Here is a 17631-nt window from a genome sequence, read left to right on the forward strand (position 1 = left end):
ATTTTATTTTCTGCATTTTGATGGCACTGATTTTTTTTCCCCCCCTTCCAAAGCCCTTCATCTGCTCTCTATGATTATTTATCTCAGCAGCCCGGTGATAGCCACCAGTAAGTGTCGAGCAGCAGCTTTTGAGGCTGCCAGAATGTGAGTATCTATTACATTTCAGCAGGGCAGGGCCTCAGGACCAATTTTCTGCCGGGGCTGAATGCCTGGGCAGACACGTTGCTGGGTGCCCCTAGTGCCGTTCCTTAAATCTCATTTCGGCACACACCCTAGCTTTTATTTTCTGTCGTTTCAGACCTGTGTGGTTCTCTTGGCAGGCCACCCGCCCGGTTAAAATAACTACAGTTTAAGCACGGGAAGGACTAACAAAATTAAAAATGGAAATAAAACAAAACCACCCCAGTTAAGTGGCTCACAGTCAAATTAGCAAGCAAGAGAAACCATGAGAAAAAAAAAAAAATACTTGAGGCTTGTAAAAGATGGCACATCGGATCGGGAACTGACGTGTTCTCCTATTTTCTCTCTGCTTGTGGGCATGGGTTTCACAAACAATGCACGTCCTATAGGGCAGTGGTGAGAGAGATTGATGAAGAATTGGGGACAAAAATCAGGGAGTGTGTCCCACCGTGAACGGTCTTCAGTAACCAGCAAAGGAGCTGCTTTATTTTGACGTGATAATGGGGATACCCACAGGAAAGGTTTTACCAGAACACTCCGCAGACCACGCCTCCAGGTCCCAGGGACACCGGCACAGAACAGCCGGCATCTTAAGCCACCCAGTCTCTATTTTAGTACAAGCTAAAACCCGTAGCTTCCCATTTCTTGAGGGCAGCAACTGTGAGCACAAACAGTTTCAATGAAAAACATCACTGACCTGGTCACAAAATATCAACACTACATGATTCTAAGAGCCTCGGAAGCTTTAGGATACAGCCAGCCCCTGATTCACCTCTGCAAGGCAGGGTCAGGTGTATTTAAGGGTTTAGTCATGCTAAGGGACAGATCTGTTTGGATCCTGAGTGCAAGACCCGTACTCACAAACTTATAGACAGTCTTCATAGCTGGGTTCGCCTTTGTTTTCACGGTATTCAGAATGGCTCCGCTTCCTTTCTATAGTAAAAACATCAATTGGCAACTTGGACTGAAGAGAACAGTAGGCCAACACCAACAGAAACCTCTTCCCTTTAAACAAGTTAAGCAACATTCCAAGAGCGTGTAATTTAATTAGCGAAACAGGCCTAGATGGTAACTGGTCCTGGGCAAGCAGTTACGGCCATGGTAGAATCACCATGGGTGGTTCTGGGAGAGCAGGGTGCGGATCCAGACACTGATAACTAGGTGCAGGGGGGCCCAGTATTTTGGTTGGCACCAGTCTGCTGGCTGGAAGAAAAGCTCTTCCCAGGCTCTCTGAGGCACGGTTTCCCCATAGCAATCTATGACTTCTCAAGAAATTCTAGTTTATTTGGCTACCCGGAATCATGTGCCTTCCTTTCCTCACCTTGGTTTTCTGTGTTGTTAGTTTTAATCACTCTGGCAGGCTGCCTCCCTTAACATTGATATCTTGAGAAAAGGAAAGAATGAGTAGCCATCAACATTAATCATGGCTCTCGTACACATCCGACATACCAATTTCTTGGTTTAGGTTCTCTGGGAGAGCGGGGAGAAGAGGAGGAAAGATGGCTTTCCCAGGACACAAAGGAGGCCAAGGGATGGATACGTAGTGCACAGGCTCTAGGTATTTTGTGAGCCCTCACTGCGGAGGCACCTGTGTTAGCCTTGCAGGATATGGAGTCACGGGAAGGCTGGCCTAAGCCGTCAAGGACCTCCAGTATGGGGGGGGGGGCGTGCCCCAGGGTAAATAGCCGCAGCCGAAGGTCCTGAGGGCCGCACTACCTGTGTGCGCAAGGCAGGTGGAGGCAGCTCGTGGTCTGCAAGGTCAGAGAAGGAGTTAAGAGGATGAAGCATTTGGCCTGGTCCATGAGGGATGATGAGGAGTTCACATAGGGGGATAGGATGGGTAAGGGCATTCGAGAGATAGGGAAGAGCACATTAAAAAAAGTGCAGAGGCTGAAAAGCCATGCGATCCTAGGAAGTGGTCAGTGCATCATGGGAGGAATGGCCAGCGGGGCTGAGGCCAGATGAGGTCAGCTCACGAAGGGCCAGGATATGGAGCCGGCACTCCAGAGGATTTTTAATCAAATGTATCACATAATCTGATTTGTGCTGGTTCGGAAAGATAATTCTAACTGATTCGAACAGAGACTGGATCGAGTGGGCATATAAAAGAATAGGATACAGTAATGTAATTATTAGGATTAACACTTAGCACAATTTTTGGTAACAGCCCGTATTAGAAATTTTGAGCTTTAATTAAAAAACATTGCAGTCTGACCCAGAAAGCATTCTGTGTCATAGGACAATATGAAATTTTGACCTGCTCATTTATTCCATACTGCTTTCCAAAATTACTCAGTATCCTATTTCAATGGTCCTTTGGAATATTAAAACTCCTTTTATCAATCAATCAGCAAGTCCTTATTGCTGGTCTGTGATTTGCCAAGTGCAGTGTTTGGCCATACAAGAAGAACAAAAGAGGTCTTTCATTGAGGAATTCCTTACTCTCGGCCAAATGCAGCCACTTCCAAGGGACCTGACTTGGCAGTGGTGTGCTTGGCTCGTAAGCAGAAAAGAACACTTATCACATTATGTTGCTGTTGCCTGTTTACGTGTGCCTCCCCGAGAAGACAGCAAGCTCCCCAGGGCAGGGCCTGCGTCTTTCTGCTCCCCACTGTGTCCCCAGCATGGCCTCCGGTACACAGGAAGCCTTCAGCACATGCACACTGATAAACCCGGGCAAAGGCGAGAAGTTGAATTCTTTAGTGGCTTCTGAAGACCTAGGCACCTGGCTTCTAACACAGCCAGAAACTGTTCATAACTACAGCGAGGGGATAAAAAAAAAATAAAAATAAAAAAACCAGTGATTTGCTCTCCACCCTCCTGGGAGCCTTTGCTGTGAAAAACACTGCAGGGCGGCGAGAGGGACACATTTTTGGTTTTCCCACGAAAATGTCCCAATCGTGCTGGTCTGGAAGGAGACGCCCCAGAAAACGCTCTAGGATGACAACATCCACTCAACACTCCTGGGCCAGCTTCCTGAGACGAGGAAGCTTCTCCTGGCTCTCCTTGCCCTCACAGAAGGATGCTTCGGACAGACTCCTCCTACAAGCCCCCACCTGGCACTCGATGGCCTGGCTTTACAAACAGAAGCATCTTCAGCTGAAAGAATGGAGGGCCCAGGCGGGATGACCACCCTGTGGGTGGCAGGGGAGGCAGAGGGCTACCAGGAGGCTCAGAGGGGCCCGGGTAGCTCCGAGGGGGTGCACACTTACCCGGACTGTGGAGAGCCACTGATGGTAGAGTTTATCGCTGCCTGGGGAAAGAGGAATCAGAGAACGGGTTAATGTCATGTGCCCTCAGGAGTTCCTCCAATTGCTTACAGCGAGCAGCACTTGGAAATTTCAAAATCTAGAGAAACACGTGAGGCTCCCGTGCTCTACTCCCTGCAGGAGGCAGCCGTGAGTTGCCGCCGCGAGTTTTCTTTCTCAAACTGAGATCTGATCCTATCAGTGCCCTGAGCGCCAACCCAAATCCTCCTCCCCCATTGCCTACTGGATAGAGTTCGGGTGCAACCCCTTAGCAGCCCTGACTCTCTTCTCCAGTCTGGTCTGGGCCCCTCCCACATTCAGCCTTTCCATCCCGTACTTGCATTCCCCGCTTTCTCCATTCCCTCACCAATGCTGTTCCCTTGGCGGCCGCCATTCCCCCACTCTCTGTGCTGAGGGACCGGCTCCCGATGTCATTTCCTCGCTAAGCCTCTCCCGCCCCTTCCTCTGACCAGCCCTCTAAAACAGGCAACACTCACTCGGAAGTCCACATTCTCTGAAGTTCTGTGAGCCAGCCCAGGGCAGGAACCACAGGGCTGCGTGTCCCCACACTGCTGGACACACACTCAGCCCCCCAACACACCGGGACAGCGACAGGGAAAGGAAAGGAGGCGCTGTTGGGGAACTTACTCATTTTATCTGGGGGGATAAGGAGGTCTTATCACCGGACAGCTTTTCTAGAAGCTCTGAATGACTTGACTGAGTTTAATAACACAGGAAGCCCCGTCTTGTCCTCAGAATTGGCATTCAACTCCGAGAGTGCGGTCTCCTTTGTGAAGCTCTCACGTTAGCATGAGGATTAATGGAGTCCTAGTCTAACTGCATGAGAGCCTATTTCTGCTCTTTTTTCCTGCACTGGTTTAATCTGTGTTTGTCTTTAGTTACGCATCTCTTTCTGCCACCAGTAAAAGCTCCTCGAGGGCAAAACCGGGTCCTCGGGTTCTTACTCCATGGGGCTCTGGAAATGTCTATCAGTGACCCGCTGTCACTGTCCACAGACTCGGTTTATTGGGGACCTGCGCTCCCCGTGCAGCACAGGCTGGTCAGGCCTGTAAACGGGGTTTTACAGGTGAGATTCTGCCCGACTCTAGGAGTTGGATTATAAACTCAGTCCAGACCAGACACACACCCAGCAATGAGGGGGCTGACAGCATGAGTATTATGATTTTGCACTTGGTTTTGGCTTCACTGCCAAAGACTAAGGCTTCGGGACTCGGAAAGAAGGCCAGATTGGGATTGGAGAGTCACTAACACCTCTCTGGGCCTCAGACGCCTCCTCCGAAAGAGGAGAGGCCGACCTCTCCAGGTCTAATAGTCTGTGGCGACCGGGCACGCTGTGATGACTGTCACCTTTTAAAGAAATGCCCACTTAGCAGTGAACCTGTGCTAGCATCCTGTCCTGATGGCTGCACGGGCCTTTCCTCATGGACTCTGAGTTAATCTCCACAGGATTCCTGTGAGGTGGGCAGCGTTCTCCTCGGTGCTTAGACGGGGACGCTTCAGCTGAAGAGGGGACGTGGCCTGACCAAGTTCTCACTACTTTGCTGGAAGTGGGGGCCCCGATTTGAAGCCAGCTCTTCTAACTCGACATCCTGAGTGCTTTGTGCTGTAGCATGCTGGCCACTACATTTAACTAGACTTTGGCCACCCAGGGGAAGCAGGTGACCTCAGGACAGAAGATCTCAGACAGGCCAAGGTACCTCTGTCGTATCAGAAAATGAAGAGGGACTCCTCAAGCATTTCAAGGGTGAAATCAGTCTCTCCGTAACCCCCACTGAAGGGAAAAAGAAGCTAATGTCACTCCTTGCCACGCACACTCTAGTCCCACATAACGGCCCACAGCACGGAAAGGAAAATAAAACGCTTTCTCACCAGCATACTCGCCCATGCTGATCTCCTCTTCAAAAACGTCACTGAAACCTTCGCCAGAATTGAGAAGATCCAGTCTACCATCGATAAACTATATAAAGAAAGAACAAAAGCGCAACAGCTGATGCAAAGAAACAGAGGGAAAACCATTCAGCTGGGCACCTGAGGGTACAACCAAAGAACCGCTACGTTTCCCAAGACAGGAAAGGGCCTTTGGAACCGTGAGGTTTTTGTTTTGTTTGGTTTTGTTTTTTAAAGTGAGTTTTCAAAATACTGGCTGCATGTTTATGATAACTTGTGAAATCGAACGGCACATTTGTGAAGGGCCCGTCTGGTCGCTGACCACCCTCTGCGCCCACTCCCCCTCCCCAGACCCGGAGCCCTTTCAGGCTGAGCCTCGGTCCATCCCACATGACAGCTGCAGAGAGCCCCATCGGCGGTCCAGACACGGCCACCCTCAGGAGGGCCGGTACCTGTTTGAAGAGCTGTAGCTGGATGGCGTTCTGCAGGAACTGCCTCATGGCTCCCGAGCGATAATGGGACACAAAGGCTTCTTCACAGAAGGTGATTGGCTCCTCCTGAGAAATGGAGATGGGAGAGGAGGGTTGGAGGCACAGGGCGAAGGCGGTCAGTTCTTAGACTCAGTTAGACGGCACTTCTCCATCTGCTAATTTATTTAATCCCCGTTTACCTGGCGAAGTGGCTACTGTCATTGAAGGCATTCTATTCTGTGGAAGAGGAGGCGGTTTCAGAGAGGAAAAGCCACCCCCCAAAGTCCCAGAGCTGGTGGGAGGCGGAGCTTCTGAACCCCACCCCTGGCCCCTTCCATAGGAGCCAGTCATATCCCGACAGCAAGCCAGTGGGATGTGCCTTCCAACGTGATTAATTTCCAAGCTTTTCTCTTCACTTTGAAGAGAATCCTTTCTTCGGGTAGCACCTTGTACAGATGGAGCCCTGATAGTAAAACTGCCCAGATGCTCTTTGGGAAGCAAGGGGCAGGGGTGGTGGTGGCTGGGCTCTCCTTGCTGGGCCTCCTCTCTCACCCCAGTACTTTTGCAGTCCCTGAGGCCTCGGCCATGGAACACAGTTTGGAAACCATTTACACAGGGCTCTCAACCATTAGCAAATTATAAATTTAAAATATTTACTTTTTTACTTTGAAAACGCTTATGAGGGAGAGAGAATGAATATCCCAAGCACACTCCGTGCTCGGCACGGAGCCAGAGGTAGGCTCGATCTCACGACCTCGAGATCGCCACCTGAGCAAAAACCAAGAGCTGGATGCTTAATCAACGGAGCCACCCAGGCGCCCCTAAAATGATTATTTATATTAAAAAGCGGGGATGATGAAAAATAAGATTTACCATCCAGTCAACTGTGTGCTTATGACGTTTGACGAGGAAGGTACGCTTTAACCAAACTACACTTTATGAGTGAAGAAAATAACACCCTAAGCGGAAGACACAGCCCATCCTTGTAGTCAACACCTCGATCCTTCTTTGAAGGTATCTGGAGTGCTCATCTACTCAGACAAGTCTTTAATTCCAGTGGTGGATCCTCAATTCTGAAAGATCAGACTTTTCTACCTTGAACTGAATTAAAGGGACTCCTCCCTTCACAGACTTGGTGGCAAACACAGAGATGTTTGAAGCTGCACTTTTATCCTGTTTTAATGAGTTGTGTGAGTGTTAAATTTACTGTCTGGTTGCTGTAAATTCCAAGGGTTCCTCCTGCTTCAGTCTAGCCAATATTAGCTCAGCAATTGGGCAGACATTCTACAAAAGGTGCCAGGATGCCCCTCCCCCCCCCCAATTAGGGTGGGGGGAGTGCTTATTTTTATACAGTTAAACCCCACCTAATTTTACAAAGGATCGGAGACAGCCTACACCGGCACCTGAAACAAAGAAAAAAATCAGAGCTGAAGAATACGTAAATATATAAAACGTGTTTACTTAGGAAAAGAGTATCTGGATATGCACATCCTGTACATATGGTTCCTAAAACAAAGTTACAAAATTAGCTCTGAGTTTCCTGGCTGCAAAAGCAAGAAGGGAAATGTGCAAACTTTACAATTGTCCATGAGGACAAAAAGCATAGTGGTTCCTCAGGAAAAAGAGCTTTTCATGACACTTGCTACTCTGACATGTATCTACACCTTCCTTGCTGAACAGCTGAGATGGGCTAGTGATAGCAAAGGCCCACCTAACATCCCATCCTTGTGGCCTGCAAGTTCTGCTTCCCATCCTGGGAACCACAGCAGGGCAATGAAGTCCCTCTCCAGGCCATCTCATCCATGAGCAGTGTCACCCATACACGGATGACTCCTGATAATACTGTAGCTTGGCATCCTTTGCTCTAAAACCATATCTGTCTCAATCCCCATCTGGATGGTCCTTTAGCACCTTAAACTCAAAATGGCCAAAACTCTCAATTTTAATCCCACCCAGACTTTACCCCAAATCTGTTTCTTTCTAAAACAAAATTTTTTTAATCTTTACTTTTGAGAGAGAGAGAGAGAGAGAGAGAGAGAGAGAGAGAGAGAGCACGTGCACACGTGAGCAAGGAGAGGCAGAGAGAGGGAGACACAGAATCTGTAGCAGGCACCAGGCTCTGAGCTGTCAGCACAGAGCCTGATGAGGGGCCTGAACCCATAAGCCGTGAGATCATGACCTGAGCTGAAGTAGAACGTTCAAGTGACTAAGCCACCCAGGCGCCCCATGTTTCTTTCTTAAGCTGGCACTGTCCACAGCTACCCATGAACCTATCACACTGCCCAAGTCCTCCTTGGTTTGCCAGGGAAAGGTCTCAAGTTTGTCCCTATTTGCCATCACTGCCTGGCACAGGCCTGCTCACCATGGTGGAGACTGAATTCTATGTCCCCTCCTGTCTACTCCAGTTCTTTAGGATTTCTAAAATGCACGTTAGATCATGCTACTAGCCTACTCAGGAACTGTGACTGCAGAGGGGTTAAACTTCGTGATGATCTGATTAATGTTCACTTCTTCCACCAGATTATAAGCCTCACGCTGGCAAGAGGGCACCTGTTTCACTCAACATCGCACACTTAGCAGCTCGGGAGTTATGGACACAGGGTCCCGTGTGGGAGAGGAGAGAAACGGTCCTAGCTCCTTAGCTGGGCAGATAAACCCTTCCTAAGCTGAGCCCAGGTTTCTTTTCCAGAGTCCTTTTGTGTCCCTTATTCCTCCCCATAACCCCCCCCCCCCAGCAGGTACCTTCTGCTCTAAGTGCATTTCTCCTGATCACATGGCATGTCCTTTTCCACTTGCTTCCTTGCGTTTGCCACTTCTGTTCCTTGCACCTGGACTATTTTCCTCTTTTTTTAAAAAAAATTTTTAAATTTTTAAAAATGTTTTTATTTATTTTTGAAGGAGAGAGAGAGACAGAGCATGAGCAGGGGAGGAGAGAGAGAGAGAGGGAGACACAGAATCCGAAGCAGGCTCCAGGCCCCGAGCTGTCAGCACAGAGCCCGACACAGGGCTTGAACCCACAAACTGTGAGATCATGACCTGAGCTGAAGTCAGATGCTCAACCGACTGAGCCACCCAGGCGCCCCTGGACTATCTTCCTCTTAAACACAGGCCTCTGTGTGGCAGTCACTCACCCCTGCTCAATCCTCCCACCCTGCCTGGCATACTCCCTGGGTGCTGAGTAATCTTCACTGGTGTCCCTATGACCAGGAGCTAAAGAGGGCAGAGGTCCTGCTGGACTTCGGGCTACACTGCCCAGACACAGTGCAGAGGCCCCTTCTATATCCCCACCTCCACGCCCGCCGCTGCTAGAAGCTCAGGAATGTTGCTTAAAGAACCACAGGATGAGCCGACCCTGGTTCCTGCCACAGGAGCCCCGTGGTCTTGGTGTGGCTGAGACACCCCTTGGCCTGATGGTAAAGAGGTCTCCGATCACGATGCCAGGTGAGTGACACTGGTGTCCAGGGAGCTTAGTAGAGCTCCTTGGAGGAAATGCTCATTGGAGCTGTTAGCATTCACTCCTAGAGCTGTGGCCCAGTACTGCCAGGAAGAAGTCTGCTGAGGGACCAATAAATTCGAGAGAGAGTTTGCAACCAGATTTGTATGTAAGGGTAGCCTGAGGCAGAATTTAGTTGTAGGAGAGCAGAAAGAATCTCAGCTTTATGGAGACACGAACACTTTGGGCCTGTTGCCTACTTACTGGAGGTGACATCCCCCCTGGATCAGATGTCTGCACCATAAAAATGGACAAAAGGGCACGGACGGGAAAGATTCAGGGAAAATGTGACAATGGGGGCTTTTTCTGTAAAAAGCTTAAAGGACAGCATCAGCAGTGTCAGTTAGACACGGGGACAAATGCTAACATACAGTGTAGAGCTACTGGAGTGGGGTGGGCGGCAAAATGTCCACAGGAGCCAGGAGACAAAAAGGCTAATCCTCCCAGGGTAGCAGGCCAGAAACTGTGCAAGAAAGTGGGCACATCTTGGCGGATCCTGAAAGCGTGAACAGAAGTCAGGTAAGCAAATCCCATCTATGTAGAGCAACTGTTTAATTCTAATCCTGGTGACAAACAGGGAAACTGTCACCCCTTGTCACGTATAGGGGTCTGGCTGACCACAGGCACAGAGGGCGCACTTCCCTGGAGCTACTCACCATCTAAGGAAATGGTAATCACCACAGTTCACCTAAATCCTTACAGAATAACAGGGAGGGTCACTTGCCCAAGGTCACGAGACCCATAAATGGCAATGGCCTTCAAAGCCCAGCCATCACGCATGAGGTCCACTCCAGGCCCAGGTTGTCTCCGAGGCCCCAGTTCTGTTTGGTCATCTGTACGAGAGCGTGTGACTCCTTCAGGTTGGGACCCCTCATGTTTTCAGGGTCATGAGCTTGACCCTGGTTGCTGCCACAGGAGCCTGTGGTCTCAGTGTGGACAGATGCCCCACGCACCAGCCCCACAGAGATGAACACTCCCAGGGGTAAGCAACCGACCGTGAAGGCTTTCTGCCACAGGTCCAGACCAAGGAAGCTGAACCATTTGCCCCAGCTATTCGGTTCTCCCTCCTGTGGTTGAAAAGGCCACCCCACTCCACTCCCTGCAGCGGAGAGGAGTAAGGGTGGGTGTCTCCTGAAACCCTCCTTTGTAAGAATTGCTGATTTAGTTCTCCTGTTATGCTGATTAAACCTTTTGTCTTCTTAGGCGACATTTAGTGATGGGACCACTGGCGGACAGCTACATGAATGCAGGCAAGGCAGACCGTGAGTGTTCAAGCTTAGATCACATTAGTAGAGTTTTCCATCTATGACCCGGAGGACAGTAAAACACAGCTGCTTAACCCTATCAAGGACTTTGGTACCAACAGACAAGTTTTACTCCTGGATTATCTTCTTGACATATGGAACCAATTGAAAACTTCATTACTAATGAATCAATCTTTGTTAACAGGTGAAGTTGGTGATTCCAGAGGTTTTTGAGACTCCTAGAAATGAATGGCTTTTATCCACAGCTTTGTGGGTACTGGCGTAAAAATAAAATCTCCTCTTACAGTCTTCTGAGGAGACAACTTTCCTCGTTCTGCTGGTCCATACTTAAAGTACTACACTCCTTATTTTCCTGCACAAATTTATTAAAAAATTTTAAAAAATTTTTTTTTAATGTTTATTTATTTTTGAGACAGAGAGAGACAGAGCATGAACAGGGGAGGGTCAGAGAGAGGGAGACACAGAATCTGAAACAGGCTCCGGGCTCTGAGCTGTCAGCACAGAGCCCGATGCAGGGCTCGAACCCACGGACCGCAAGATCATGACCTGGGCCGAAGTCGGACGCTCAACCGACTGAGCCACCCAGGCGCCCCGATTTATCAAAATTTTATGTGCACATTTATTCTGCAATTCTAAGGGGAAAAAACGAGGCACTCCTTTATGGCCCTTGCTTAAAAATATATAAACAGTAATTTTGCAAGATTGAGCCATTCAAACATTTAAAAAACACCCACTATGTGCCAGGATCTATATTAGAGGAATATAAACATGAATAAAACACATTTCCTGTAAGTAATACTACTATCAGTTGAGGGGTGGGGAGTAGCTGAAGGTGGAGATGATCCAAGAATGGCAGGATGTTATGTTTACAGACATTACTCAAAGTAGCCAAAAAGCCAGAAGCAACCCAAAGGTCTGCAGGTGAATGGATATACGTGCAACGAAGTATCATTCAGCCTTAAAAGGGAAAGAATTTCTGGCACATTCCATAATATGTTTGAACCTTTAAAACATCATGTTAAATAAAATAAGCCAAGAACAAACGGACAAATACTGTCTGATTCTACGTATATCTAGAGTAGTCAACTTCCTGGGGACAGAAAGTAGAAAGGTGGTTGCCAGAGGCTGGATGGGGAGGGATGGGGGCTGGTTAACAGGACTTTCCTCTTTGCAAGATGAAAAAAGTTCCAGAAATGGATGGTGGTGATGGCCGCACAACAATATGAATGTGCTTAATGCCACTGAACTGTACATTTAACAATGGTTATTGTGAATTTTATGTTATGTGTGTTTTACTATAATTAGAATTTTTTTAATCTATAAAAAAGACAGAATGTTTATAATTGTGGAAGCTGGGTAATGGGTATGTGGGAGTTCATTTACTTTGCATAAATTGGAAGTTTTCCATAATAAAAAGTCCAAAAGAAAAGTTCCTATTATCAAGGAATTCCGTCTAGTTCAGGCAACTAAAAACCACAATACAGTGCGAAAACTGGCGTACCTGAGGGCTGGTTATTTTTGAATACTGCGGGGCGGGCAGGGGGTAAAGGCACTTAAAAAAAAAACAAACCTTAAAAAAAAATTTTTTTTTGATCCAGTTAATGTAACACAACACAGTGGAGAGAGAACGTGTCTTGGAATCAGAAAGCCCTGGTCTCGATCTGTGACTCTGACCACACTAGTTACATGATGTCAGGGGACTTTCATCCCTCACCTGTGACACTTAATCAAGCCTGGTCCATCAATGTGGAAGGTGACAACAAATTACAGCAAGTAGGTTTTCCACAAATAACCATTTTCTTTCTTTCTTTTTTAATGTTTAATTTTTGAGACAGAGACAGAGCGTGAGTAGGGGACGGACAGAGAGAGAGGGAGACACGGAATCGGAAGCAGGCTCCAGGCTCCAAGCCATTAGCACAGACCCCCACGCGGGGCTCGAACTCACGAACCGTGAGATCATGACCTGAGCTGAAGTCAGACGCTCAACCGACTGAGCCACCCAGGCACCCCAATAACCATTTTCTTAAGGGCAGAGATTGGGTTTTACCAGGGCTGGCAACATAATGTGGGGGACACAGTGCAACAAGAATATGCAGGAAAAAAAAAGTGCTGTTAAGTCTATAAGCGCCATGCTAAAATATAAGGCTTTTTCTTTCTTTCATGGTTTCTTTCTAGGCCCATAATGGTGCTTTTTAAGTTTACTATTTAATGTCATTCTATGTAAAGAAAAAATAAAAATTTAAATTATTAGCATGATTGCTAATATTAGCAATTATTAGCTAATAATATAGCTAATTATTAGCATTATTGCTCAACTTTATACTGTGCAATGTGCCAGTTTTAAATGCTAACATGTGGGATCGTATTTCCTAACTCACAAATGCATTTGTGTTTTGTTCTTATCAGCCAGTGGAAATGCTGCACAAAACTAATTAAATGTTTTTATTTCAATTCCTGATATACACACGTCCTACTAACACTCTCTGCCTTCCGCTGACTGATGAGAAAGGAAGAGGAACTATGGTTGCTCCATCTTTTCCTTTCCTTCTTGGTCATCATTTTCACGGTAAGTAGGCGGCTAATACCGCGTGAATGGGAAATGCGATCATTGGAGGTTCTTACAACAGCACTGCCTTCTGCTGGCATTGAAACAAGTTTTAGTTCTAACATAGAACGTGGCTCTCTTGGGGCTGCCGGCGCCCCTCTTTCTCGGTTGTGGACATGACAGCTTTACCTTGTCAGCGCTTTGAGGCTCGCCGAACCCCCAGACCCTGTGGGTCCACTGGGACTGTGTGCGTGGGGCTCCGAGAAGTTCTATGTGGCTGGGATGGCAAGACTCCGGGGAGGAAATCTGTGCAGGCCTTCTCTGCTCATGCACACGCTCCGCTCCATCTTGGATGGATGCCCCCTCGGGCTACTTTTACCGAACACAAGTTTGAAGGTAAAATTAAGAATTTCAAGATGGCAGAAAAGCATAAAAGTGGGCACAGGCCTGACGCTTCTCCCCTTTCCCTTTACGGGATAAATACTCAGTAGGGGCTCTGGAGGTTGACCTCTGTTTGCCATCTGACTTAGTAACAGCAGCCTAGAATAGCTTCAAGCAAGTTTGTGGGCCCATGGAGGTGGGGTTTCTAAACTCGTGCGCAGGACGCTTCCCCAGCTGAATTTTCTGGCTACGACATCCTGTCTACTTCATCCACACACTCATCTCCTGCCCCAGAGACTCTGGACTGCCCGCCACACCCAACCTCTCCCCGCACACGCACTCCTCTGGCTTCCTTCTTCACTTTACGTCCTCTGAGAACCTTGCCTGATGCCTTCAGGGGGAGAGAAGCCCTCAGTTCCACCGGCCGCCTCCACACCAACGCCACCTGGGCCAGCCGACACCCCCAACGCGCTGCAGGCTCCCCGGAGGGCGGGCTACCCTCAGGACCGGGCATGCGGCGTCAGCTGCACAAAGAGGCAGGCAGGGGAGTGGGACGCGGAGCCGGGTTCCAGTCTCGGCTCTGCCCTGTGTGCAAATGATGCAGATGACAGCAGCTCTCAGATCCTCACTCTCCCGCCAGCCTCAGGGGGGGTGCCGGGGGTTACACTGGGAAGGACGTAGTGCTGTGGTCAATTGTGCTCGACCCTGGCCACGCACTGGAATCACCAGGGGTGCCTTTCAAATCCCCATGCCACAGGGCCACGGTTTCTTTTTTTTTTAAACAACTTTTTAATATTTATTTATTTTTGAGAGAGAGAGAGACAGAGTGTGAGTGGGGGAGGGGCAAAGAGAGAGGGAGACGCAGAATCTGAAGCAGGCTGCAGGTTCTGAGCTGTCAGCACAGAGCCCGACGTGGGGCTCAAACCCACAAACCGCGAGATCATGACCTGAGCCGAAGTCAGACGCTTAACTGAGTCACCCAGGCACCATTACGAGGCCGCAGTTCCTAAAACTCTCCAGGACTCCACTGCTGTAGGTACAAGAGACTAGCACAGCGCCTAGCCCAATCAACATTCAGTTTTTAAAATGTACGAATGAGGAAAATCGGAAAATCTGGCCCCATCTATCACCAGCAGTCCCAACGTGGTTGCATCTTGTTTCAATACCTCCATGTTCCTAATAAAACACCCGAGTCCCTGGCTAAAGTGCAGCACAGCCAGGAACCCTGTTCTGAAGTGTGCAAAGGGGGCTTCCACAGCCCCTGGCGGGTAGCTAGTACTACCCCACAGGCCACGCTGGGAATCTCACGCTGAGCCCCCTGCCCAGGGCCATGGTGCCGCTCCCAGAGCTGGGTCCCAGGGGCCGCTCTTCACACGGTCCACTGTGGCGGCTGCCAAGAAACCAGGGTGAGTTCCCAGCCAACACAGGAAAGGCTTAGCGTGGTGTCTCGCCTAGAGAATGCCGAACCCTTCCTGGAGGCAGAGGAGGAGGGGTGGGGCGGCAGGGTTAGAGTATGATAATTTCAGGTTAGCCACAGCAGCCACAAGTCCGGGAGAAAGGGGCCCAGGTTGGCCGAGCTCTCGCCGTGGGCCTACCTGACCCTCACCCTGACCGAATCCTCACCAGAGCTCACAAACGTTTATACAGGCCTCCCATTCCACAGATGAGGAACGGACGCCCACGCGGGCGAAGTGTTTTTGCTTGAGGTCCTCCCGGGGTGGGGGGGTCCGAACGACTCCCAAGTCCACACACGCTCTCCCCTCACCAAGGTGGGCCTGGCAGGGTGGGTGTGACATGGCTACAGTCGGACGGCTCAGGCTGGCCCGGGCTGAGCCACGGTCTGGGGTGACGGGACCGAGATAGCTTTGTGAACCATTTGTGCGGCGGTCCAGGCACGCCAGGGGCAGACTCCCAGCCTGGGCCCCTGTCACTGTAACAAGCCCTAAACAAAGAATCAATGTGTCCCTGGGAGGCCGCCTCGCCGTTCGGATGATTTAAGTCAGGGGGAATGTGGGTGCCCAACAAGAGCTCCTCTGCTGATTTGCACGGGGCAGGGGCTGCCGGGATGACAGCATTTGCCCGTCCCGGCCAGCCGCTCCGGTATTGACAGAAGCCCCCACACACACACTCGCTAGATTACAGTAAAGACATTCAAATCACAGGCGCGTCGGCCCACGCCTGGCTCCTCTGTGCCAGCAGCCCCTTCCTTCTGCATTAACCGAGACAAACAGGGAGAAGTCAGGAAATTCTGATTAGCACGGGAACGGCAGATGAGCGGGGAGGCCTGTGGAAGCTGAGGCACAATGAAGAGGGTCTCCGTGCATACTGGCTTAAGATTTGCTTTCCGTAAGAAATGCAGATGGGAATCGGCTCTACTAGGAAAGCAGGTGCAGTGATTAAAACCAGCTCCCGCTTACTGAGCGCTGCCCCCCGTGCTAGGTGGTTTCACATGCATTATCTCACTTACTGTTCCCGGCAAGCCCGCGAGGTTAGGTGGAGGTATGATCTCCATTTTACAGACAAGGATATTGAGGCTCCCGTAGCCGAGTGCAGAGCCAGAGTGAGAAGCAAAGTCACACGATGGCATTTGACCAAGCAGCCGCCCGCGGGGGGGTGCTCTAGCAGTTTAAAGAGATAGATCGGAGGGCAGCGAGGAAGAGAGCGGGCTTCGGAGAATCGAGCGTGTTCTGGCTCCACGATGGGCTTGCGGAAGCCATCTCACTACCTGGAGCCCCTGTCTGCTTCCCGATACGCGGGGAATGATACCTGCCGTGCGCTCTAACCACCCAGTCCCATTATGGTGGCAGGTCCAAGAACGGTGCCCGGCTGGAAGTGAGAGAAAGCTGGTGGCCGTCCCCATGCTGCAGGAAGAGTGAGAGCTCCCTTCCCCGGTACGGACCCTGCACCGGACATGCCGAGATCACGGTGTCAAACTCCTGTTCGCTCAGCCATCTTGGCCACACCAGACTTTGCCTGTCACTGAGAGCCAGATTCTGGGTTTAACACAGTGACGGTCACATCCCTAAGTCCCAGGAAAGGAGGTGCTAAACTGATTGGAGAAGAGGGTTTCGGCTTCCTGAGAGTGAGGAGAAGATGACTTCAGGGAGCTTACTGCAGAGACGGTGGCCTTGAAGGCCTGCTGGGTCCCCAGGACAGAAGACAGTGGGCCTGAAAGTGACCGGCAGGAAGGCGTCCTGTAGATGCAGGAAAATGGGGGACTCATGGGTCATGAGGCTAAAGGACATGGAGATAAAACTGAGGAAGTACAAATAAGTCTGTGGGAAGGAAAAATCCCAAGCCTCTGAGGTGAGTGCTGCCTGCCAGTCCCCAAGGCCCTCCGGATGGTCGTCCGGAGCAGCACTGTCTGCACTCTGAGTTCTCAGGCTCACTCGCTGCTTCACTCAGGATCACCCCTCTCCCGAAGGTCACTGATCCAGGCCCGATCTCTGGTGCCTGGTGAGGGCTCGTGCCCAGGCGGCTTCGGCAGCGAGCTTTTAGCCATGAACGGGTGGCAGCAATGTGAAGGCGAAATAACCCAAGAGGCGTCAAAACACCCAACTCGGCCTTGATTCCTTTTCTTTGCTCAGGCCTCAGTGTCTTCATCTGTAAAATGGGAAGGTACAGAGCTGGGAACGGAGAACGAACTCGAGTGGGAAGGACGGCTCTACTTACTGCATCTGGAACGTGGTGGATAGCCTAAACCCTCTGAGGTCGTTTTTTCATTCATAAAATGGAGGAGATACTTCCCCGCAGGGCTGTGTGGGATCAGCAGGTGATTCACATAAACTGCTTGGCTCGGGGCTTGACCTCTAGAGGGGCTGAACATTTATCAGTCTTCTGCCCCAAATAATGACGGTTCTCCACCCAAAACACGCTTTCAGCCTCGTTTCAGGGCATGGGACGTGCACTGCCTGCCCAGGACACGTGTGGGGGTCGCTGGAATCAAGACCATGACTCAGAGCAAGGAGAAGAGGCACCACCACCAAAGCTGCCACCTGCCACCGACCGGGCCCAGAGGCACAGGCTAACTGTGGTTGAGGGTTGGACCTGAATAACCCTATTAAGAGAGGCTCTTTTATCCCTCATCTTACAGAGAGAGGGGATGTGACTTGCCCAAGGCCACAGAGCTGGGGAGAGCCAG

The 17631-nt window shown here is 50.0% G+C and overlaps 1 protein-coding gene across 12 annotated transcripts in view; it reads right to left on the reverse strand.

Moving 5' to 3' along the window:
• Positions 1-17631, reverse strand: part of DENND1A (DENN domain containing 1A) — a 510341-nt gene that overhangs the window by 60871 nt on the left and 431839 nt on the right. For all 12 annotated transcript variants that reach the window (XM_045043640.1, XM_045043639.1, XM_045043642.1 and 9 more), the window contains 4 exons: positions 5789-5893; positions 5319-5406; positions 3393-3433; positions 1042-1113 (listed from right to left, as the gene is read on the reverse strand). In XM_045043640.1, the coding sequence (XP_044899575.1) occupies positions 1042-1113; positions 3393-3433; positions 5319-5406; positions 5789-5893 (306 nt within the window). The remainder of the gene's footprint in view (positions 1-1041; positions 1114-3392; positions 3434-5318; positions 5407-5788; positions 5894-17631) is intronic.

Source organism: Felis catus, chromosome D4 (assembly GCF_018350175.1).
Source record: "Felis catus isolate Fca126 chromosome D4, F.catus_Fca126_mat1.0, whole genome shotgun sequence".
NCBI lineage: Eukaryota > Metazoa > Chordata > Mammalia > Carnivora > Felidae > Felis > Felis catus.